This window comes from Saccostrea cucullata, unplaced genomic scaffold (assembly GCF_032062105.1).
Source record: "Saccostrea cucullata isolate Sc308-1 unplaced genomic scaffold, CSIRO_AGI_Scuc_v1 ctg6782, whole genome shotgun sequence".
Taxonomy (NCBI): domain Eukaryota; kingdom Metazoa; phylum Mollusca; class Bivalvia; order Ostreida; family Ostreidae; genus Saccostrea; species Saccostrea cuccullata.
The window spans coordinates 1-26,058 of record NW_026928553.1 but is presented as its reverse complement, the minus strand read 5'-3'; the positions used below and the strand labels follow the sequence as shown (position 1 = coordinate 26,058).

The following is a 26,058-nucleotide window of genomic DNA, read 5'->3' as shown; positions in this document are numbered from 1 at the left end:
CTAAAACCTGAAAGTCATTAAGGTACCCTTTACCTGTTAATTTTCCCTTCAAAATAAACCCCTCAAACACACAAACTAATGCAGATTTTTTTCTAGGATTGCTGCTTTTGTGCTGATATTACATTTCAAAAGTGGAAATCATTTTTACATTTGTCTATTATTTGGTGTATTTACACCAAAAATTACTGAAAAAATCCTACAGTGCAGCTGTAAGAATGCAGTGACTTCTTGTGCTGAACAAAAGCCCTCTAAATAAAACAAAATACAAAAACCTCACACAGCATTTAAAAAAATCATCTTTCAATTTCAAAAACCTGTTTCCGCTTTATAATGGCTGCATGTTTTACAGTGTAATATTGGTTTTTTTAAATTAAATAATGAATATTTACATGTATATGTAATCACTTGCATATTGTATATGTGTACTTGGCTATTTTAATATAAGAAATAATTGTATTAACAGGGAATGTATAAAGATCATCACTGATGGGTCGACATTCCAAAATGCACTTTAAATGTATGTTTATAGGTGTTAACAAATGGTTTGCTTGCATTCATTATTCAGGTTTTAGATAAAGTGGAGGGTGAAACCCGGAAGAAATGTTACCTTGGCTGAATTTGATAGAAAGGTTTTCTCCAAATCCATGGTAGGCTTGTCAAGCTGTTATATGACATATTAACCAATAGGATCATTAATAAAATAAATGTTCTCAAAATAACAAAAGATGTAAAATTACATCAAACTATAAACACGTATTATAGCCCATATAATTTACATATGTATATTTTTTTCCTTTACTTATATCATGGTGATTTTGTGAAAAAAATACACACAGTTAGCAGTTGTATACAGGCGTGTGTGGACAAGGTGGGACAAGGTGTCTATTTGACCTTAAAAGTCTGATTCTGACCAACACAAATCATTTATATTGACCAATTGAAATAAAATGACACTAACTTAGAGAGTTCAGAAGCCCTGGCCAAGGTTTATACTCAGAAAGGCCAATCTACCTTCCAACAGCAGTCTTTGAGACATTAAAACTCAATGATCTTGAGAAAATTGCCTATTTGCAAAGCATGCAGAATTGATTAAAGTTTCATCTAAAGTAAATCTGATTAAAATCAGATCCTTTGATCCGCTCACATAGATCGCTACACAAGGATCTGAAGAAACCCCATTCAGGGTCATCTCCCTGTGAACTTTGAATTATCCAATCAAATGTTCATTTTCAAGAATTGGAAAGTATCTCGGCATTCAGTAACAGAGGGGAAAGGCCCGATGATACATGAATGGAAAAATCGTGACCTAGTTTCTGTAGCCTGTCAAGAGAAGAACCAAAGTCTTTTCTGTACAGTAATATAATAAGTACTTGCTTTTGTCTTGTTTTATAGCTCTTTGTTTTGTACGAAACGATAAGATCTTCTCCGCAGCAACTTTCACTTCTATATTCATTTTCCCGAATGTCACTTCAGTACGATCTCTCTGATTGGTCAAAGTTTTCATGAATATTTTTATAAGAAAGGTCACCAGGAGATGACCCTGAATGGGGTTTCTTCAGATCCTTGTGTAGCGATCTATGTGAGCGGATCAAAGGATCTGATTTTAATCAGATTGATCTAAAGTTTTTACAGGAAATGTTAAAATAGAAGACACAGCAGTAAACAAAGAAATGAACAATACCAAAAAATAGGGCTACAAAATATGTAATACATCCAAACAAATATAATTCCATAAAAACAAAAGTTTCATATATTTGCAAATTACATGAATGTTATCAAGTACAAGTAAACCCGAGACAAAATACTGAATCTACACATAAATAAAATTGAAATACATGTAACTGCATGACTATGATCTTTGATGTTAGGGTACTTGAGTATATTTTTATATTATCAAACAGTACCTAAATACACTCAGTAACTAAATACAGATTCCTCATAAATATCTTGCATAAAATAAAGAAAATATACAAGAAGATATTAATTTCAAAATTCGAGAATCAGCTGAGAGTAATAGGTTTCAATTTTATCCTTGTATGTATAAATCAATTTATTGTTAATTTTTTAAATAAACTAAGTGCATTAGACACAAAAAAAATCAATAAATAAATAGGTAACAGATGATAAAAATGAAAAAAAAATGCTCAAAATTAAACAAGTTATTTCACTTATTAAATATATATACATGTACATGTATATTAAATTGGTGTCAGTACTTAAAAATTATGTCACATTAACAAGACTTAGAAATAAGTGCATGTACTGACCTTAATTTTATTTAAGCTATCCACATCTGTTCCAGGCATTAATGCATTTTCTATCTTTTGGCAGTGGTAAAAAAAGTTGTGTAAATGTTGATCCTGAACAAATAAAATAATCACGGTAAATTAATTCTTTCTTAACACTCTTCAAATATTGTCAAATACATCTATAGTTTTGAATACAGGTGTTATTACATTCTGTATGTACTGTAAATCCCTTTTTATTTGCGAGAACTTTATTTTCCATAATGTGAGACAATGAGCTCACAAAAATTTCATTATAACATATAAAAGTATTCCTTACAATTATATAGAGGAATAACAACAATTCGTGAAAATTACATGTATGTCTCGCTAATAAAAGAGTTAATGACTATATCGCGATAATAAGGTGACATAAAAATTTAGTGATCTACAGTATTTGATATCCTTAACAAATGTCTGGATAAAATTATATAAAACGATATAAAAGTTGTACATTGCAATGCTCCTATGAAAGAAAACAAGAGGCCCAAGGGCCTTGAATCGCTCTTCTGATAAATTGTACAATCTATCACTTCTATTAGAAGCCTCCAACTCTATTAGTATCATAAGACCCAAAATGCATCAACTTACAAAGTTTGATAATATTTAGCCAGTTAAGACTGAAGATATTATAATATAATTATAAAATACTATAAGTAGGTCACAGTGACCTACTTTTTGATTGAAATTTTCTGAGGACTCAAGATACATTACTTGACAAAGACTGATGATTCTAATTAAATAAGTACCTGAGATATTCAAAAGTAGGTCATCATGACCTACTTTTGGTCAACATTCTCTGAAAACCCAAGATGCATCATCTGACAAAGATTGACGATTCTAAGCCAATTAGTACCAGAGATAATTAAATATAGCCATCAAATGTCAAAAGTAGGTCACAGTGACCTACTTTTTGGTCGACGTTATCCAAAAACCCAAGATTCCTAAACTGACAAAATTTTATGATTCTAAGCCATTAAGTACCTGAGATATTCAAAAGTAGGTCACCGTGACCTACTTCTTGTTGGAAATTCAATGAAACCGTAAGATGCCTCAACTGACAAAGTTTTGATGATTCCGAGCCAATAAGTACCAGATATCATTAAATATAGCCATAAAATGTCAAAAGTAGGTCACTGTGACCTACTTTTTGGTCGACGTTCTCCGAAAACCCAAGGTGCCTAAACTGACAAAGTTTGATGATTCTAAGCTAATACGTACCTGTGATATTCAAAAGTAGGTCACCGTGACCTACATTTTGGTCGACATTCTCCGAAAACCCAAGATGCCTCAACTGACAAAGTTTGATGATTCTTAGCTAATAAGCGCCTGAGATACTTAAATATAGCCATGAAATTTCAAAAGTAGGTCACTGTGATCTACTTTTTGGTCTACAATCTCCACAATCCCAAAATGCATCAACTGACAGAGTTCGATGATTTTTTAGGTCAATAAGTACCAGAGATACTTAATTATAGCCATAAAATGTCAAAAGTAGGTCACCATGACCTACTTTTTGGTCGTCACTCTCCGAAAACCCTAGATGCCTAAACTGACAAAGTTTGATGATTCTTAGCCAATAAGTGCCTGAGATACTTAAATATAGCCACAAAATGTCAAAAGTAGGTCACTGTGACCTTCTTTTTTTGGTCGACAATCTCCGAAAACCCAAGATGCATCAACTGACAAAGTTTGATGATTTTAGGTCAATAAGTACCAGAGATTCTTAATTATAGCCACAAAATGTCAAAAGTAGGTCACCATGACCTATTTTTTGGTCGTCACTCTCCAAAAACCAAAGATGCATCAACTCACAAAGTTTGATGATTCTAAGCCAATAAGTACTAGAGATGCTAAAATAAAGCCATGGAATGTCAAAAGTAGGTCACCATGACCTACTTTTTGGTCGTCACTCTCTGAAAACCCAAGATGCATCAACTACGGCAATAAGTACCTAAGATACTTAAATATAGTCATAAAATGTTGAAAGTAGGTCATCGTGACCTACATTTTGGTCGACATTTTTCAAAGACCCAAGATGCATCTACTGACCAACTTTGATGATCATAGGTCTGAAGGTAATCAAAATATGCGTTTTAAATAATTTGAAAACAATTGTTGGCAAAATTCAAAAAGTAGGTCACAGTGACCTACTTTTTCATAAATATGTTTTAAAGTCCCAAGATGCATCAAAGTACAAGATTTGATGATTCTAAATCTCCCAGTGTATGAAATAATGGGATTTAATGTTTTTAAAAGGATAAGTCATAAAGTTCAAAAAGTAGGTCACTGTGACCTACTTTTAAGTTGACATTGTTTGAGGACCCAAGATGCATCAACTGACAAAGTTTGATGATCATAGGCCTTAAAGTGTCCAAAATATGCCTTCAAATCAATCTGGAAACAAATCCCCGCAAAATTTAAAAAGTAGGTCACTGTGACCTACTTTTGAGCTAACATGATGTGAAGTCGTAAGATGCATCAACTTACACAATTTGATGATCCTAGTCCTTATAGTAAGCAAAATATACACATTTTTATTAATTGTAAATTTAGGTCAACTTTGAAGTGACCTTGAGACCACGCCCTTTACCCCAGGGTAATTCCCGGGACCCGTGCAAATTTTAATCTTCAATATATCCTGATCCTTGTATGTAAGTTTGGTGAAAATCTACCTGGTGGTTATGGAGAAGATTTTTTAGCAACCAGTACTTTTGGTTTTGTTTTCCTGATTATCTCCCCTTGTTTAAGGGTCCCAACCCTTATTTTAGTATAAATGGTAGCCCTTGGGCCAAGGATACCCTGTGACAAATTTGGTACTGATTGGCCAAGGGGTTCTTGAGTTATGGCCCATATTCTAAAAAGTTTACACACACCACACAAATGGCCATAGCATTAGCTCTTTGAGCCTTTGGCTCAGAAGAGCAAATAAAATACAGTTTAGTATGAACACACAAATGTGAATATATCGCAAATCAATGTTATTATATACACATTTAAAGAAAAGTAACCTTATTGGTCCCTAAAACTTCACTAAAACTGAGTTTTAATACAAACAGCTTTTAATTTCTACTAACCTTTGTGTATACAGTGGATTGTAGATGGACTTTGACTTTAAAGATTGGTTTGCCATTATCCACCCATTTGATTTCTGGTGCTGGAATCTAGAAAACAAGAAATCAACAAATTAATTTTGAAATTTTATCTCTATCAGACCTCAATGTCATGAGATGTAATTTACTTTTTAGTTATTCAAGATACTAAGCAGTCAATAGTTTTCATTAAGCCAATGTTAGGTTAAAGAGATTTCTTAAGAAGACCTACTGATCTGTCTGGAGATCTAGCACTGAGGTAGTCTTTAGGTAATGAAGTACAGGCTGCCACTTGTATACTCTGTTCCCCTACTGATACTCTGAAATTCATAACAACTTCATACAGTATATACTGCTATCTAATTGCATCTACTTGTATAAAAGATTTATCATTTACATGTATAAAGTCATAGTTCTAAGAACAAGCTGTGAAATAACATTTTTCTGAACTGTGATTAGAATGTTTGCTGTACAAGTGAATAGATATAATTCAGTAATAAGCTCTAACATCCTTTCCAAAACGAATAGAATGGAGATTTTTTATCACTAACCTGCCCTGGGACAGAAGAGGAAGCCAAGCGAATCCTACAGGTGTCTCTATATTGTCTCGTTTTTTAATGGAAGATGCTGAACTACGATTAGACTTTGAGCCTTCACAACTAACATGATAGAAGCGGAATAATATATGATGTTTATCATGCAACTGTATGGGAAGAGCTATCTTCACCTACAAACCATATAAAATTTACATTCAAAACTGTCATCATTTTCCATTGTAAATGAAAGAAAAGGTGAGCAAGCTCACATATCCCACACTCCCCCAAAACTCGAAGTGCTGAAATTGCTGGCAAAAATATAAAAGGAATCCCAATTTCCTGATAATATGCACATCTACACATTGTGTCCTAAATATCTGCAAAGTATGACGATATTCTGTGCAGCAGTTTAAGAGGAGTTGCACTGACAATATATTCATCTCTATATTCAAGAAATGGCCAAAAATGTAAGTTGAAAAGTGCCGAAATTTCCAGAAAAATTAAGGAATCAGAATTTTCTGGTAATATGCATATCTACACATTGTGTCCTAAATATATGCTACGTTTAACGAAATTGTTTGCAGCGGTTTAATAGGAGTTGCACTGACAAACTGTTCATCTCTATATTCAAGGTATGGCCAAATATGTAAGTTGAAAAATGTGGAAATTTGTAGAAAAAATAAAGGAATCGGAATTTCCTGGAAATATGCACATCTACACATTGTGTCCTAAATAACTGCAAAGTTTGACGAAACTCTGTGCAGCGGTTTATGAGGAGTTGCGCTGACAAACTGTTCATCTCTAATTCAAGTTGAAAAGTGCGGAAATTCCCGGAAAAATAAAGGAATCGGAATTTCCTGGTAATATGCACATCTACACATTGTGTCCTAAATAACTGCAAAGTTTGACGAAATTCTGTACAGCGGTTTATGAGGAGTTGCACTGACCAAAAAAACAGGACTGACGGACAGACTGACTGACTGACGAACGGGTCAAAAACATTATACCTCAGGCAACTTGTTGCTGGGGTATAATTAACTCAAACTAATTCATTCAAACAATCAAAACCAACAATATTTGTTTCAATTTTAATTGAGATACATGTACTAGGGTATGTATTTTTTTTTATTCCAACAGTGCAAATCTATATTGAATGAGTTGAGTTTTTGAGAACTACCTACCTCCTCTAGGAAGTCTGGTGAAGTGTTATGATGGAGAACAGTGGCACTAGCAACAGTAGTGAACACACCTACTTCTGGGCGAGCATATATACGCTAAGAAAAAGAATTCAATGAACATTTGACTGAGTTTTGAGACATTTTCTTTTAATGAAATTAAGGAGATTGAATAGATAGATGCACAACAGATAGCAAATCAGATTCACAAAATTACATCAACTTAAATTTTTCCGATATATGAACAAAATTAAATATTAAGGCATTTTTGGTGAGTTACTTTTACTCATCTGTCATACCTTCAATGGAATTGCATTTTCATCATCTGAATCTCTGATCTCCACACAACATGCAATATTTCTTGCCTGAAAAACACATAAGTGAACAATTCATGATGCTGTACATATCACATTACATAAATTTAAAATATTTCTGAGTTACAAAATTAAAAAGGCTTACCTTTGTGAATGATTTTTGGTGTTCATATCTAAGGTTCATGGGATAAACATAAAGATGATTTACATAAGAGTCAAATGTATCACAGAATGATGCCCTATCTAGGACAAACTGTTCCACTTCTATAGCTGGGGGGTCAGGCGGGGGGATGGGGAATGGTTTAATTGGCACTAGAGAGGAAGTCAAAGTATCTGAAAATAGGAATTTAATATTAATACACTAACAAATATTCTGTTATAACAGTAAAGAACAATAATTTAGGCCATAATAAAAATATTCCTAGATTCTCATCCCTGCCCGCCCCGAAGTTTATGATGGAGAACAGGGCACTAGCTTCGATTTTTTTGATTTCTGTTTTTCTTCGTCTTAATACGCTCTGATCGGGATCGGTATTCATTTGACCATTCTACTTTTCGTTTTAAGTCCCGCGAAGTCGACATGATTTTGACAGCTGAGAAGATGGTAATTGCTGTAATACTTGCGTATATATTTTGAACAAGGATCATTGGTTGAAAAAGATTGGTGATGATGTGAAGTAAGAGATTATGCCTCAGATAATTGAACCTTTACTATGACTTTTATTTGGGTATTGTAGATAAAATTACACCGATTGACCAGGTCAATAAAAAATCTGCAAAATTGAAAAAATAAAAGATATAAAATAAAAGCCGCCCGCCCGCCTCGATTAAAAAAAAATCCGGATGAGAATCTAGCAATTTATTTTTTATGGCCTAAAAGCCGCCCGCCCGCCTCAATTAAAAAAAAAATCCGGATGAGAATCTAGCAATTTATTTTTTATGGCCTTAACTAATTATAACAAATAAAGAAATGCGGTGCTCTTAGTTATTGTCCTGGCCTGCATATTTAGTAGACATAACATGGCCAGGTAAGAGATCTGATCGGAAAGGTTTAACTTTTATACTATCATATCCAAAATAGGAACACAATTTTCTCATTGGTACTAAGTAATTCAAAGGTTAGTCCACCTGTTCAACTCATAAAGACAACTTAATGTACAGAAACAGAGTCAAATTTAAGAAATTAATGTGTACCATACAGCTGTATATCAATAAATTGGTTTATATAGAGTATTAGTCATGTCACAGAAATTGTGCATCAAAAAGTGAATAAAATCAGATATTCTGAGAGGTTTCTAATATGTTCTAATAAATAGATTATATTTTCACATTTACTGTTAAGATAACTTAATATATAAAACTGTACTGAATTATAGAACACAAAAGTACCACACAAAGACTATAATTGTAAGAACTGATAATAAAGTTTACATCTACAACATACCCCACTTATAATATTCTAATAATAAAAAAATATCAATGAAATTTACTTTTCTTGGAGAACAAAACCTGCTTGAAAGATATGTACTCCTTGTATACTAATTGATTTTCAAAGAAAAAATAAAATCGTTTTTCATATAATTAACAATTATGTAAAAAAAAAAAAAAAAAAAGCAATAATAATGCATGAATACTGTAGATTCCTAATTATTAGCGAGGAATTAATTATCGCGTAATTTCGCGAGAATCATTACTCGCGAAATTAAGTGATTCGCTTTTATTATTATAGTGCTAAAATCCATGTATTTTTTTTAATCCTTCATTCATTCGCGAAAAATTATTCTCGCGATTTGACGTTAAAGAGCTATTTCGCGATAATAAAAAAAGGAATTTACAGTATACTGATCATCTTCTGTTACATAAAGGTGATAATTTAAGTGCATACTTTGTAAGGGCTGATCTGGGTTTGTTTTGTGAATTGTAATTTTTAAGCACCCTGGGATCTCTTGAAGTTTTCCTTGTTTTTCAGGCCTATAACGAAAAATATTACAGATAATAATATAAATAATTCCGCAATCGTTGGGTTACTTCAAGAATAAAATTGGAATTTTTTTTTAACTTATTCTTACACGTGAAGCACAAGTGGTTGAGAATTAAGGTCTACCAATTGAAACAAATATTAAGAACAGCATTCCTTCTTAAATTATGCCTTTTTTTTCCCCTTGTGCTATTTTTTAACTACTTTCCAAAAAATAAAAGAATTATCATGCAATTTATTTGCAACTTTACTTACTTTTTTAAGTCCTGAAGAACTTTGATAACTTCCTGTTCTGAAAACTTTGAGGGATCTTGTCTGTAAATTTTTAATTCTGCTGGACCATTTGTTTCAATGATCAATTGTCTATAAAAATTGCAACATATTATGCTTACATTGTAAAACTTCTTCTCTTTTTAAGAACTCTATCAAGTAAAGATGCACTAAATTTAAAGTCTAAGATTTTTATTTTCATAACTTTAATTATTCTATTCTACTATTCTATTAAATCACCTTGCAGCCCATCCAAATGGCATTCTGTGATGTCCGATCTGTGAACAGAACTGCCTCATCTGTTTGTAGACTTTGTTACCAGAGGGGGCCTTGAGGTACTGGTCACAAGCCTGGGATAGGGAGCCCTGGAGGACCTTCTCTACCCTCACAAACAAGTACACCTCAGCATGGCAGGAAGTCACCGAGAACACACCCTGTAAATGAGTAAAATACACTCTGATCACCAGATTTTCATGACACCTTTAGTTAAACATGTGGTATTTTAAGCCAGACAAAATTTCCATGAATCCTGGTTTTTGCTCTATGTCTTCTTTGCTAATAAAAAATACACAAGAATAAAATTTTTGCAACAGATGGTTTCTCTTAAGTAGCCAAAAAAAAGTAGCTAAACATCAAGCACTCACATTCCACAATTCAAACACACAACCTCTTTTCAATTAAAAATAATGAAAAGCTGACCAAATATCGGACTAAGAGTTGAATCTGGGTAACTTCTATGCCGGACTTACATGTCTGTCTTTTTTAAGCAGCCACTCCTCTGACAAGTCGTGGAGATTTGGGGAGGTATTCCTGCCCTCTACAGAGTGGAGTTTGTCTGACGCTAACAAGACATCATCAGGGACCATCTGTCTGATCTCCTTCTCATTGGGGTCTATGTAGAAATCCTCCGAAATCTTCTTTCCTTCTTTGGCATCGTACAAAGCAAAACTCAGAAAGAAGGGCTCGGGCTGTAATGCAAAGTACCAGTATGTACTGAATTCAGAGAACAGGCACAATACTGACTTAACCTTATGATAAAATCAGTTAGTGAGTCTGAATGTGCATAATTTGTAAAACTTATCATTCAGAGAATCCCTTAATGCAATCATACCAAACTGTTATAAGATATAGTTAAACTCTGGTATATGACCACCAATATTTCAAATACCATGGGTATGTTGAAGTGATTTGGAAGTCCCAAGCACTAATTCATTAAGTATTTTACCCTTGAATCCTCAGATAATTTTTCTTCTTGGCCTCATCAAGTTCAATATAATAAGGTTTGACTATATTTGCTTAGTTGTAAATTACTTCTTACATTTGCGAACTTCTGTCCGAGCCCCTCCTCTGCCAGATTGACCTGTGTTTTAAGCTTGAAGTCCACCAGTCTCATCAGGTAGTGGTCACACACTGTGGCCGGGAACACCTCAATGTCCTCCTGATTCTCATCTTCCTCCTCATCGTCCTCATCAAAGTGGAACCTCTGTAAAGGTAAGAGATCTAACATGTCAAACCAATGTGACACCTTTATAACAAATACAGACTGAAAGTAAATAAAAGATGAATCGGTGTAAAGAAAACATATTTACAATATAAATTGGAATCTATTTTGTAGACAAAGACTTTAAAGTCTTTAGACTGAATAAATTCTATTCATGAACACAGAACTTTAGCTAAAATCATTTTCCTTAAATGAACATTCAACCAAGATTTATTGCCTTATCAACTCACAATGCCTGGATAAACTCGAAATAGATTGTGCCTGTTTTCTTCTCGAGCCTTTGTTAACATCAAATCACTTTCTCTGTTGTACTGAAAAAGATTTATTAAAATTTAATTTTAAAAATGTCTATTTATCATCTAACTTTTGCAGTATTCTAGAACAATCCTTAAAACTGAAGAAATATTCACAAAGAAATAAGTGGGTGGAGAAAATGATCCTTTACCTTCACTAACTCTGGATGCATGCTAATTTCTGCTTTTTCTCCAGACTTGTCAGGAGTTTGAACTTCCTCTAAAGAAATAAAATACATTCAAAGTTAGATTAATCATCTAAATGAAGCAAATTATAAAATTAACACAAGATACACTGGGACACTAATGAAAGACATGGTACTATTTGATACTCCATGGTATATTACTGGAATCTTAAACTAGAAAACTGACCAGTCAGCAAGGGCCCCGCCATGGGGTAGAATTAAAAGGGTGCAGCTTACAGAATGATTAATAAATGTACGAAGAATAAGCAACAGCAACTGTATTCTTAAAATTTCAAGATAATTCCTGAATATTCAAAAACCTGAAAATAATATCCTTGTATTTACATTAGGCAGTAAAGAACAACTTAACATTGAATGTATATTTAAACAATTATGAAGCTTGTGTTATATAAAATGCCAGCCTTCAATGAATGCAAATATCATGAAGGCTTGACCTTAACTTCAAACAAACAGCAGTTGCAGACAAAGGTTTTCATTAATCTTAAAGTGACAGATAAAGAAAAGCCTACTAAATTTTCTGCAGCAGGCTAGATAATTAATCCCAAGGGATTAATTGTACCTCTCTCATCATTTTCTTCTAAATTTACAATAAGAATTTTTTCAGTATTAATGATAGAATGGGGGTTTTATACAACTACATTAAAAATTAATAATATTCTTGAATTAATATATTTTAAAAACATAGGTAATCAGAGATTACAGAGCTCACCTCAACGAATGTTATCTTTAAGTAAGGCAAAGTCACACAATTAACCAACAAAAAGTGTACATTCCAAAAATGAAAATATTTAAGCAATTTTGATCTGATACTTTGAAATAGACCTACATAAACAATTTAAACTAGTTCTTCTTCATGAAAATGTAATCAAAATCCAGCATCTGAAGCAAATTTGAGAATTTTCATCTCTTGATGAAAACTTTAACCTGTTCACTCAACCACAAAATGTAGGTCAGATTCAGCATCCGAAGCAAGCCCGGTAGTGTGCATTCTTAGATGTATCATCCATGCAAGTTTGGTCAACATAGGTCTCATAGTTACTTGGAAATGAAACCTGCACCAAAAACTTTAACCTGTTCACTCAACCGGAAAATGTAGGTCAGATTCAGCATCCGAAGCAAGCCCGGTAGTATGCATCCTTAGATGTATCATCCATGCAAATTTGGTCAACATAGGTCTCATAGTTACTTGGAAATGAAACCTACACCAAAAACTTTAACCTGTTCACTCAACCAGAAAATGTAGGTCAGATTCAGCATCCGAAGCAAGCCCGGTAGTATGCATCCTTAGATGTATCATCCATGCAAGTTTGGTCAACATCGGGCTTATAGTTACTTGGAAATGAGACCTGCACCAAAAACTGAAACCTGTTCACTCAACCGGAAAATGTAGGTCAGATTCAGCATCCGAAGCGAGCCTGGTAGTATGCATCCTTAGATGTATGACCATGCAAGGTTGGTCAACATAGGGCTTATAGTTACTTGGAAATGAGACCTGCACCAAAAACTTAAACCTGTTCACTCAACCGGAAAATGTAGGTCAGATTCAGCATCCGAAGCAAGCCCGGTAGTATGCATCCTTAGATGTATCATCCATGCAAGTTTGGTCAACGTAGGGCTTATAGTTACTTGGAAATGAAACCTGCACCAAACACTTTAACCTGTTCACTCAACCGGAAAATGTAGGTCAGATTCAGCCCGGTAGTATCCATCCTTAGATGTATCATCCATGCAAGTTTGGTCAACATAGGGATTATAGTTACTTGGAAATGAAACTTACACCAAAAACTGCACCAAAAATGTTAACCTGCTCCAAAAACATTAACCTGGTCATTCCTTTGCTGAAATTGCAGCATCTGAAACTTTGACTGGTACAATGAAACACACTAGAACCATCTTCCATGCATGTCTAATCAATATAGGACATAGAAGTACTTAAAAAGAAAACTGCTCCAAAAAACTTAACCTTAACCTGGGACGCCGACGCCGACGTGGACGCCGACGCCGACACCGACGCCGACGCCGAGGGTATTACATAAGCTCCCCCAACTTCGTTGAGGTGAGCTAAAAAAAGTGAAAAAAGTGAAAAAAAGTAAATCAAAAAATCTTCTTTCATCTATTTCTTTTTTTAGAATTCAATGAAATCATAACTATCAAACAAAAATAAATAATAAAAATTTATATTTAAATCCACATTTCAGAGTGTTCATAGCATTCCAAATTGATTTAACTTCAAAACAAACTTCATTTGCAGACAGAGGTGGTAATTAATCTCAATGTGACAGATAAAGATAATGCTCTGGATTTTCTTCAGGAGGAAAGCTAATTAATCCCAAGGGACTCCTAGCAGCATTCAGTTTACAATATGGGAACATCTTCAGCAGTTATCTCTCTTTGCCAATGCATTCTTATATAAAGTGAAGGAATCTACCCCACCACCCCAGCTCCAAACCAAGGGACATAGAGAACCCAACTTAGCATCAAAATATGTATTTCTGCCTACTGAACTACCGTACCAAATTTGTACTTGATTGGGCAACCATAAAAAAAGTTGCCCGTTCATTCTTATGCATAGTTAAGGAATCTACCCCACCACCCCAGCTCCAAACCATGGGACATAGAGAACCAAACTTAGCATCAAAATATGTATTTCTGCCTACTGAACTACCATACCAAATTTGAACTTGATTGGGCAACCATAAAAAAAGTTATTAGAAAAAAACAGAAAATTTGTGGACGGAAGAGTGACAGACAGACAGACAGACGGACAGACGGACGGACAGAGTGATTACTATAGGGCACCCGCAAATCCTTGCGGGGCCCTAATAACATTAAACAATCGGGTTAAGAAGATTTAATTTTATCCAAAACAAAATTTTAAAAAAATTAAAAAAACACACACACACAAAAACACTAAAAAGGGAGCAGGTTCCAACACCCACCAGAAAAAAAGTATATTGTGAACATTTTGAACTTATTAATAGAAAAGTGATGGTGTTTCTACCTTATTTGAATATCAAGTAATTAACACTTCTAACTCATTTGACTATACAGTTATTAGCAATAAGTTTTCCCACAAAATATATCTACTTTTATTTGTTGTAATTTGTAAACATGTTTATTCCTGTAACCACGAAAAAAAACAAAAACATTTTCTTCCTGCATTTTCCTTTACCTTATGTCAATCACAAACCTTTTGCTGATAAATATAATCATGCAAACCCTGAAGTGATTCCAATGAAGTCTTGAATATTGCAATACAAACACACATGTATAACTGATATAAAGCAAGCTTTTGTATATGAATTCAGTCCAAGATACCTCTATTCCTTTCCATAGACACATTAGATGCAGTTTCTGCAGCGTTTATTGCTTTGTTCAATACTCTGATCCAATCATTCATCTCTGTTTCTGATTCCGCAGCGAACACATACGGGGGGCGGTCATTGGTGAGGACCACTTCAAAACAGTGCTTCCCTCTCTTAGAGTTCTGAAGAAAACAGGTGAAATGATAACATATATATATATAAATGTAGTACTTTTTCTCTTAACATGGACCGCATGGGTTTATATACCTTTTTTTTGAAGTCAGTACATGTACTTAAGTATTTTCATCTAATTTTTAGTATATGGTGACTACAAATTTAAAAATGAATGCATGAGTAAATGTTACATATCCAGTACATATATGTGTGATATTTTCAAAAATTATTTATATTTTCAAAATCGTAACAGTGAAATATCAATATCTCGAAGTTGAAGGGACCTGGACACGACTTCGAGATATCCGGGGGTTCGAGATATCCGAAGTTATCTTCTAAAGTCGAATCAATAATTTCCCGTTTTTGTATATATAACTTCATGCATAACACTATCCTGTAACATGTAGTCTTTATGGTAAAGACTCAAGCATATTCACAATAAATATTAAGAAAAACAATGTTGTTGTTTTCTTTATTGTGTATAATTGTAAAACAATTTAATGTACATGCCTTATTGCATATACAGCGATTTTACATTTTCCAGGCTATGCTTACGTGGTCCAACGGGATGTATCATTAGCATTATAGTTGAAGAACAAAGAAGAAGACAAAATTTTTAAAAACATTATTTGATGAAATTTAGTGTTATTTAGAGCACTAAAAAAATAATCAGTATTTAAAATGTGTACTTGAATATTAATAGCTTACATGTATTACATTACGAAGTACATGTACTGCTAAGGAACATATAGTTTACGAAACTAACAATGTCAATGGAAGTCAAGGTTATCTATTTATATGCAGATAAGCATGAATGTAATCAATCACTGCACTGTGCATTATGCACTGCAACTTAACTGTTTAATTTAAGTTAATCGTGAAAATTATTATTTTTATGAATTTACTATTTCAATTATACAGAGCATATTATTAAATGCAATATCAGTAATACTGTCTGTCTTTATTTTCTGAATTGCAGCGAAATTGTTTGTTTTATCGGTCATAGACTACACTAAACACCCAAGCTGTGATACCAATTACCCTGACACAGATACCAAACATGACCTTGAGATTAATTAAGATTCCCCCCCCCCCCCCGTTTGAATGTGTCAATTAATAGCCACTGGCAAGAATGCGTGAAGTCACGACGCCAGGTGTGTTCAGTAGATATAATATTCACTGCACTTTTGAGATAAGCCAGGTGAAAAGGGGCTTGGGACTTTGAATATACATGTACTTCAACACAAGCAGGGTATTCGATATTACCATGTTCAAGATTTCAGGTGTTTTTTAAATCATATATATATAGAAAACAGCTGATACCGGCGATCGACTTCGACATAAGCGGGGTATTCGAGATACCCCATGTTCGAGATACATGTACTGATATTTACCTGTACTGAATTTTTTTTTATAATCTTTGTTTTGTTCTCATTTGTTTTAATAAAATATATATCACCTCAACAGCATTATTAAGATAGAGTATGTACAATGTAAATTTGATTTAGTTCAGTCAATTGCTGGGTTTGAACATGAAGCTGACAATAGCTAGCAACTGTTCTATGAGCAATAAGCCCACCTAAAGACATTAGGATAAACAAAAATATGTAGCAAAAATGTGAGTTGTTTTTCTTTTGATCTCTTTCACCAGGTTCAGGGTGTAATTCAAACTTCCAAAAAATAACCATTGAAAGAAAATTTGTTTGCAGAGTTAAACAAAGCAAACTGCAGACATGTATAGAACTCTATCATTAATTCAGTAAAACTGCTATTGTGATGGGTATAAGAGAAAACAAATTGTCTCCTTACTGGCCTAGCTTCAGTTGCCAGGTCCAGAAATATGGCTCCTTTGGCATCTGTTTTCCGCTCATCTTTGTAGAACTGTAAGCTGTATGTGAAGTCTGACTCTTGCTTTAGTATAAAGTATCTCTTCTTGAATTGCTACAAGATAAATCAAATCAAAGTCATTGATCTAACAATTGTTTTATGTGCATCATTTGAAACTTTCAACAACAGTTTTTCAAACTTGCATACAATAAAAAGCTACTAAACTTTAATACTTAAATGCAAATTAAAGCCCTAGAATGTGACTAATATCCATAAACATATACGGAAAAACTTTACATATTATAGAGTATAAAGCTGTCAGCTGGATAGATTACCCTTGTAAAACTAATGATGTTCTCTTTGCCTCCATCTGGACCTTTATACAACCAGCCTGTTTTCTGAATCCTGGCCGTCAAACTCTTTGTGTCCTACATGATACAAAAGACCATCTAACACTGTGATGTGAAGTGAAGGTTGTGAAGAGTATTGCTGATATACATGTATCTCTACTTTTTAATATATATTTTCAGACAAATAATTGTAATCTATATTTTATTTATCTTTGGGATGCAGAAGAAATAATTACAAGTGCAGTTATAATTGTTTCTTTTAAATAGACATTCAAGCTTCATAAAATCTCTTTCCCTTCTAAATATAACAATCTTATATACACACATACAATGTACTCCTATATAAACCAACTTACACATGAAGATGATCAATACAAAAATAGTACACACAAGTCCTATAAAGCCAAACATTGACCTTGTTGATATAATTTATGACAGATGACACACTCATGCATAACCATTAATGTCTACGTAAGTTTTATTTTTACACCGGTTCTGACAACAGCCATATCTGTGAGAACATTCAGTCATCAGGACATTTTTTTGTGTATGAACTTATAACTGATATATTCTGACCTCGTCACCCCTTTCTTCTGGTTCAGCATCAATCTCAAATGTGTGCTGAGGTAGAGGGTCTGTATTCTTGATACTGAAATAAAGTAAAACTATCAATATCTCTGTCAACATAAAACTGAAATTAACACAATTACTAGCATCACATAAAACAAGAGTTACCAACATCAGTCAAAATAATACTGAAATAAAACATAGCTACACCACAGTCAACACAATATAATGAAACAAAATAGTTATCAACATCATATTCAGCATGGACTTTACATTTATCAGGTCATATGACAGGTATTAGGATTTTTAATGTTGTAGTAAACAATGAATCTACATTAATCATGAAAAACAGGTGCTAAGATTTTTAATGAAGCAGTAAACATGAAATCCACATTTATGACAAAAATGTTTTCTTTTGACAACCAACACTATCATAAATGGATACAATATCACAAATTATGTGTCTAGTAAAATTATTAAATTTGTCTGACCCTGGATGTAAGCTACACAATGTTTACCTGTAATTCAAATATCCTGAGATTTCATACTCACTTGGGTAGTTTCTCATATCGTCCAGCATAGGCACTGTACTTGAACCTGACAATATGACAACTGTCTGTATAGGATTTTATACACTGCCGCAGCAACAAATCTTTGGCCTCATCCAATGCTGAATCAGGAACAGTGGAATACAGTGTACGCATCCTCTTAGGTGGATTTGGGGGCTAAAATATCAGAGTGATACCCTAATATAAATTTCATTTCCTCAAGTCAATATATATTCTGACAATTGTTACTGTAACAATAAGTTGAATATGTGTCCTGCCTACTTATATTGTAAATATACTTACCAATGAAACATCAAGTTTATTTCTACCACGTTAAAAGTAAAAAAAAGTCAACAAGCTAACAAAATTATTCCTGATTCTTTGTTTTAGTTCCTACTTTCAACTCCCCCCTTTCCCGACCCTTTCTCAACAACAACCTTTACTGCTGAGTGTGAAATCTTACCGGAATGATGATGTCATCGTACGGGAATGTGAGCATCTCCCTCTGGGGGTCATTGTGGAGGATACTCTTGTTCTTACCGATATAAGTCTCATAGTCAACCGGGTCTACTTGTTTGGGTCTGGCCTACAAAACAAAATTATAATCCTTATAGTACCAATTAAACACAGTTCAATGTTTGTTCTGGAACTCTACAATACATACATTATGTCTCAAAAACTGAAAATGTGACATTTTGTTCCTAAACTAGAAAATGGAACTCATGACTCCACAGATAGACTGTAAACAAAAATCTACTGTGAACTGCTGATAAATAAACAATCAGCGGAAATATGTGACAATGATTGCATGTCACTGACTGCTGAGAACATGTGTTCAAAGGAAGTAGATAAAGTGACATAATAAAACAAAACATTACCGTTATAACATACATCTCCAAACAGTCATTCAACCATTACCGATTTTAACTGCTCAAACTTTTAAAATAGCTGTTTTATTTTTACTTCCTTCCTTAAAATTTTTAGATTTTTTTTTTTTACAAGATAGACAGTGAGCAAACAAAAAAGTTTTCCCTCCATCAACAAGGAAATAGATACAGGAAGTGGGTCAAAATAGTATGCCAGGGTTTAAGTGAGTCTTTGTTCTCATAAGCTTAGAGTCAATGTATTGTTCTTCATATTTGTCACCATGTACAGTATTTCTGAATCACTGAATATTGAGAGCAGGAAAATTGTATTTCAGGTAAATTATTTTGACTTTTTGATTACTATTTCAAAATACAGTACTTGCATGTACATATATTTAAGTGTGATCATGTGTTTGTATCTCTAAGTATTACACATTGTAGCATATGGATGTATTTTAGTTAGTTATAAGTAAAATTAACATAGATACTCTGCATTCAAGAATCTTCTCATAAGAAATAGTCTATTAAATATTTTCATTGAACCATACACAAACATTTTCTTGATGATGGGACACTTAATATCAACACTTCTACTTCCTAAATATTATGTAAGAAGGATCCCTAAGTGTGCATGTAAAGTTCTATATTAATTGTACAAGAGCTATAATCTAAACCATCAGTCATAACAAATGTAATTGTGCACCTCTTCATTAAATTAATAATTAATTCTGATATAAATATACACAACTGAAAATAACTTAATAATGGTAAAAGGACAAATATGTTTAACATCCCTTCAGAGATTTTCACCATTTACTTAGATGCACTTGCTGATGAAGGGTAGAAAATATAAACAACTGTACTTGGCACTTAGATCTTTGACAAATGAGGGATATTTTTAGTGCCAGCATCTACTTCAACAAAGGACTGGTCTCGGTCATTTGGATTCCAACCTGGCCGAAACAAAAGGATCAACTCCTTACTCTATAATTTGAAAAACTTTACTGCATCATGTAAAAAAGGGGAAAGAAAAACAAAAATCAAAGTGGATTGAAATCGTTTTTTTCCAATCATGGAAATAAGAATAGGTAAAATCAAAGCTTTGACTACAGTCGAAAAAAAATGTATTGTTAGACTAAATGGCCCTGCTCAGACCACAATCAATACAAGTACCACTTGCACTAATCCTATAAGCATTGAAGACATTGGTATACTGATATATTTCATAATCTGATGCATAACCAATAAAACCCCAAACAACCCTGTCAATACACTGACTGTCTGTCTCTGATAAGATCTATAATCCCCTCAGAGAATTTTACGGACACTCCGACTTTCTGCACACTAATACTGCTAGGTTCTTTAGACTTCTTGCATGCATCAATTTGCTTACACATTAATATACAGCCAATTGTTTATGCAAATTGTGACCAGTACTTGTCTTTTTTTTTTTTTTAATAAAAAGATTTTATTTAGAATCCAATGCTTAATTCAGAAAAACCTTCTGATAGACTTTAAATGTGTTCAAACTCTACATATGTACATGTTACTTACTTATTAGTACAAAATCAAATTCTGTCGAAACATGTTTTCATTAAACCAACATCTATTGGTTGAAGAAACAAACATTGACAGTTATATTTTGACCTTTTATTTTTGGTCCATAAAACAAAGTTCAATTTACGTGTAAATAATGGAATAAAATTTTACATTAACCCATTTCAAGGGGGCCCAAAATACCCCGAAAATTCCCCCCTGACCGACATGAATGTAGATTATTTTTTATTACACTATAAACATCTTCAATGGTAGAGATTATAATCTAGTTGCCTCCTACACTTGAGATGTGGTATCCATTGGTATGTATCCAGAATGATTTAAAGTACCATGTGTGTGTAGCAAAGATACATTTCAACAACTGAAAATATATAAATTATCCATAGCCCTACCAGACCCCTGTTTTCAAGTAGTATAAAAGACATTAACATTCAGCAGCTTCATTATAAAACCTGTATTATACTAATAATGAATTTGTTTACTTGAAATGTAAACCTTTGATATTGACTCCCCTGTACTGGTTCAAATCCACAAGTTTAAGACTTAGATCATTGTCAGATATCCACTCATGATCAAGTGTTTTACTCATCAAATGACATATTTTGCTACATTATCAATGAATAATTAAACAAAATTAAAAAATTCAAGAGAAAATAAAGCAAAGACAAAAAAAGGGCATTTATTTTTGTTTTAAAAAAGGTCAAATGAAAAACTATCAATATGTTTGCTTTTGATCTTCAGAAATTCATCAATGAATATGATATGATATCATTGTTAGTTTATAAACAAAACTGCTTAAAATATGAACATGTACCCATACTACAGCTCAACTTCAGTATCTATTGAATACCCGGAAAATGGAATCCCAATGCCCCTTTTCCTTCACTTATATTTTTACCCTCTGAAATCAGGAAGTTCTCACTCCCAACAAGTCCAGGATAACAAGGTTTTACTGTATATTGTTTAAATTTGTCTCTAATGACACACATATCTTTAAACAATACTCTATCCAGGGGTGGGGAGAGGTGTTCTTTTTTTTAAAATTAGGATTAGAGAATCAAGCATTAAGAGGGGGATCTTTTACAATATTTATAAAGAGGACTAAAGAACGAAACCCAAACAACATGAGGTATTGTTCACATAAAATGCAGATTATTTTTTAAACAAAGACAACAATGACCCTGGTCCTGCAAAAAATATATGAAAATTGCTTTATTTCTCCTGTTTTATAAAAAACCAAGGGAACAAATATCTGATCTTTGTGAGAATTTTTTGGCCATTATATGTTATGCTTGATGCATGATGGTACAATCTGTTTTTAGGAAGTCCAAGGGAAAAAATTTAATCTTTGCTAGAATTTTTGGCCGTTTTGTGCTATGCCTATGCATGCTGGTACCTATAACCCTAACTACATGAACAATTTTTTATGAAGTGTTATGATGGAGTGAGTTTTATAGGTGTGTATAAAAAAACCCCGTATAACAAAGAAATGACAGAAACAAACAGGGGGATAATGAAAACAATGATAAATCAAACAGACATTTAAAACAACTGAACATGATTACAACATAATCATAAAATATTACCTAATCGCTATCATTTCTATAATACCTGTCTTTCTTGAGCTGAGGGTTACCAGTGAAGCTAGGTACATCACTGCCATGGTGCAGTCAATACACAGATATCAAGTAACTCTGTCTCCTAAAATCTACATCCTCCATCCAATATAACTTTATCACATTATAAACATTCCTATAACCACTACACTGCTTTGTATTCCTCCAACAAATGCATGTAAAAATCCAGTTACTTTTTTTGCACAGGATGAAAGAATTGTTTACGCTTTTATCAGAAAACAAAAGTATATATAAAATTTCCAACTGGCATCAAACTTTCATAACAGAATTCCAGACAGCAAGCAAGAATCATGAGGAAACACAGTTTTAGCATTAAAATGCCTGACCAAAACCTGCTATATCTTACTTTCTAATAGACACAGATTCCTGGTGAATTCTTTGTCGGATAAGGTACATGTTTAATGTGATTTAGTCATTATCGATGCATGCTTCAGGATAGTTGATTCAGTGATGGCCAATATATCACAGGTTAATTACAGTCCACAGTATAAAACTCGTGCCTTTGTGGACATTTTAAAATCACTTCCAACCATCAAGAAAGTCATCGAACATTTCATAACATGCACTACAAACCAATAAAACCCAGCCTTCATTTTTTGTGAAAATACAATATTATCAGAGAACATGACAATTATATTTGATACAGTTGTAATATATTCTGATGCAGTTTCCAATAAAGTTCCCAGTGATATGTTGCAATAATGAAATTCCACACACATCACCCAGTTCAAATGAACACTTATATAAGCAATTGCTGGATTAAATTCAAGCAATAAATGACTTCTAACTATGCTAAAAGTAGAGCAGATTGGTTTCCCCCACTATGTGGTCAACTTAAAAGAGCTTGTTTGTGTAAAATACTTCAAAATATTTTATTATAGCCTTATATTGACATCATAAAACTGTTTTCAAAAGTACAGTGCATTTCATTTTAGGAAACAAATATTATAGCCTTATATTGATATCGTAAAACTGTATAAAAAAGTACAGTGCATTTCATTTTAGGAAACAAATATTTAACCAAAATGTCCTTTCTAATGCTTGACTTTTGCATCACAAAAAGTGTTTGTCACCATGATTTGATTCAATTTTTGTAAAGTTCTTTGTTTTTGTAATGGGACTGAGTGAACACATAAGAGATCATTAATTTTCCCTCTTAGACTATCATTGTGCCCCACAAAGACATGTTTCTGACAAAAATGTGAGATATAGCATTCAGTCAATGTGGTCGAAATCGAAAAAATATTTGGAAGGTATTCACTGTTCTTAAAGTTGTACCATTCTAAGTATATTCACCATCTCATTTCAGCAATGTGATTTCAAAGATCAGTGAATAATTATTTATTAATAAGAAAATGCATTGCCTGCATCAACAATAACTTTTTTAGAATTTGATACAATTAATGTGACTAGATTATATGAAAAAGAAATAAATTTAAAACTTAATACATTATGATCAAAAGTTAAAAACTTTTCTTCACCATTAAGAGTCTTTTAAATGAGACAAGTATTTAACTGGAGCATGAATAGAGGTGGGTTAGAGAGGCAAAAGCAAGCTTTACAGAATGCGTAAGCATTACTTTTACTTTTTCATTCTCCCTTGACAAACATGATGTAAAATGATGAATTAAGAGAGAAGAGGCAGACAGGGATATAATTACATGTATGATGTACAAGTAAATGTAACATACTAATCATGATGCAATATATTAAGCAATATAGTCATAAAAATAAAATGTTTTCTGTTTAAGCTAAATACATTTAATATTCTCACATAATCTCTTATTAGCCTGGCTAATCATTGCTTGCATTAAACAATGAAATACTGTCTCAAAATGCTCGGAAATAGTGTATGAAAGTTATTTCATTTTTTTATTTCATATACCCTCTATGTTATCTTGCTTGTATCTGGTGATCAATCACTGATCATGTAGTCATTTGTAAATTAAGTTTCTGATGAGTTTTATCTTCACATATCCTTTGCCCCTTTTTTGTACTTTCAGCACTCTAAATCATAAAAGTTGTCCTAAAGGTTGTTTAAAGCTGTAACAATCATGTCTTCTTTATCAAGAAGTTTAATTCTGCAAGTATTAGTTTCCAATTGCTAGATGTACTGAAATCATGATCAGGGTTTCAGCCTATAATATGCATGCAGAGAATGTAACGACATAAAGATATTTTCCATCTTAACACCCTTTTAAGAAAACTCTTAAACTGGCTTTGGGAAATTATGCTAATGGACATCTATAAAAGGTTTCAAGAACATTAAAAATACACAAAAAAAAACATTCTATGTGTAAAGTTGATTTCTTCCTTAGTAAAACAAAGCAAGTAACAAAGAACCAATTGAACCAAAACCTGATGGTAATAGCTTTATAGGCCTGTTCCTCTGTGGTCAAGATAGTGGTGTTACCATAAGGCATCATCAAAATGCATCATCATAGAAAGTCACCACTAGGGTGAAGTCTTGATCACACTGGCCTGATAGCAAAATGTCCATAAAAAATTTGCTCCATTCTAATTAAATACAGATTCAACATACACATATATACTAGGATTTGTGGTCATAACTTGTTTGAGGTCATATTGTAAGTCTAGAAATAATACTCTACCATAACAATGCCTTTCTCAGGACTGGAAAAGTCATAATTGTTGTTGACCTCAATGGATATTGATCTCTGCAAAATTGGTGTTAAAATGGTGCAAACATACTGCATTTAGCATAAATATTGACATATCATCATGTTAAAGTAATGATCTTCATCTAAATACCTTGTATTCTTTAAAGTATTAGAATAGATATACTTATTTTTATGCATATATAATTTGGGGAAAAAATTATATGTATATTATATTCTCATATTTTTATTTTCTAATATATGTTGCATGTAATAAATTACTGCATGAAAGTGAATGCATGTATTTATCCTTTAAGTTCCTTAGCATTTGCATGTTACATGATTGAACAGCTGACAATACCTGTGGCAGAGGTAAAATAAATTTCTTTTTCTTATTCATGTCTAGCTACACAAACCAAGGTTCCATTTCAGTTACACATTCCAGCTCTCCATCACAAAACAATCAAGCATCACAAAAAATACAACCACTGAGCAATTCCATCACAGTTCATTTACATTCCAGCAGAAAACGCATTATGAAATCACACAATAAGTCCAATGGACTGTTGATTAATTAACTACAAAGGCTGAAGTCTCTTGGCTAGAGTAGGACTTTGCGAGACCAGGCCATAATCTGAGCCGTAAAATGTCAGTCGGCCCTTCTGCACGCCACCACCACATATAAAAGTGACAATCCCGGCAATACTAATCTATATGACATTCCACAATTTCTCTCTTCAAAAGAAATGTGAAACATATCTTTCTAACTGGTAGTATAAATTTAAGAAACCAGACCCTTCGTTGATGCGAAGGTGTGTTTTATACAGGATAATGAAATGTATACCTCAGGGCTTTATCAAATTACACAAACATTTTCACAATGACTTTTTTAAAAGTAAACATTTGTAAATTTTTTGAAATGCAAGAACAAGGAAATAAAAAATTATATACATAAAAAG

General features: G+C 33.0%; 1 protein-coding gene across 4 annotated transcripts in view; it reads right to left on the bottom strand.

The window, feature by feature from the left end:
• LOC134277941 (dedicator of cytokinesis protein 9-like) overlaps positions 1-25,843 on the bottom strand; it is a 31,801-nt gene extending 5,958 nt beyond the window's left edge. Inside the window, exons 1-23 of one of the 4 annotated variants that reach the window (XM_062760245.1) lie at positions 25,461-25,843; positions 25,094-25,159; positions 18,885-19,007; positions 18,426-18,598; positions 17,883-17,955; positions 17,292-17,384; positions 16,939-17,070; positions 14,969-15,137; positions 11,597-11,664; positions 11,382-11,462; positions 10,969-11,133; positions 10,400-10,618; positions 9,891-10,084; positions 9,636-9,743; positions 9,288-9,373; positions 7,548-7,735; positions 7,388-7,453; positions 7,095-7,187; positions 5,929-6,104; positions 5,610-5,697; positions 5,363-5,449; positions 2,268-2,360; positions 608-661 (exon numbers count right to left, since the gene is read on the bottom strand). In XM_062760245.1, coding sequence (XP_062616229.1) covers positions 608-661; positions 2,268-2,360; positions 5,363-5,449; positions 5,610-5,697; positions 5,929-6,104; positions 7,095-7,187; positions 7,388-7,453; positions 7,548-7,735; positions 9,288-9,373; positions 9,636-9,743; positions 9,891-10,084; positions 10,400-10,618; positions 10,969-11,133; positions 11,382-11,462; positions 11,597-11,664; positions 14,969-15,137; positions 16,939-17,070; positions 17,292-17,384; positions 17,883-17,955; positions 18,426-18,598; positions 18,885-19,007; positions 25,094-25,159; positions 25,461-25,499 — 2,634 coding nt within the window. In that variant the 5' untranslated portion in view covers positions 25,500-25,843. Of the gene's footprint in view, positions 1-607; positions 662-2,267; positions 2,361-5,362; positions 5,450-5,609; positions 5,698-5,928; positions 6,105-7,094; positions 7,188-7,387; positions 7,454-7,547; positions 7,736-9,287; positions 9,374-9,635; positions 9,744-9,890; positions 10,085-10,399; positions 10,619-10,968; positions 11,134-11,381; positions 11,463-11,596; positions 11,665-14,968; positions 15,138-16,938; positions 17,071-17,291; positions 17,385-17,882; positions 17,956-18,425; positions 18,599-18,884; positions 19,008-19,085; positions 19,186-19,299; positions 19,450-25,093; positions 25,160-25,460 lie in introns of those variants that run through there. The other 3 variants (XM_062760246.1, XM_062760248.1, XM_062760247.1) reach the window with 3 other exon arrangements.
• Between the last annotated feature and the right edge of the window lie 215 nt (positions 25,844-26,058).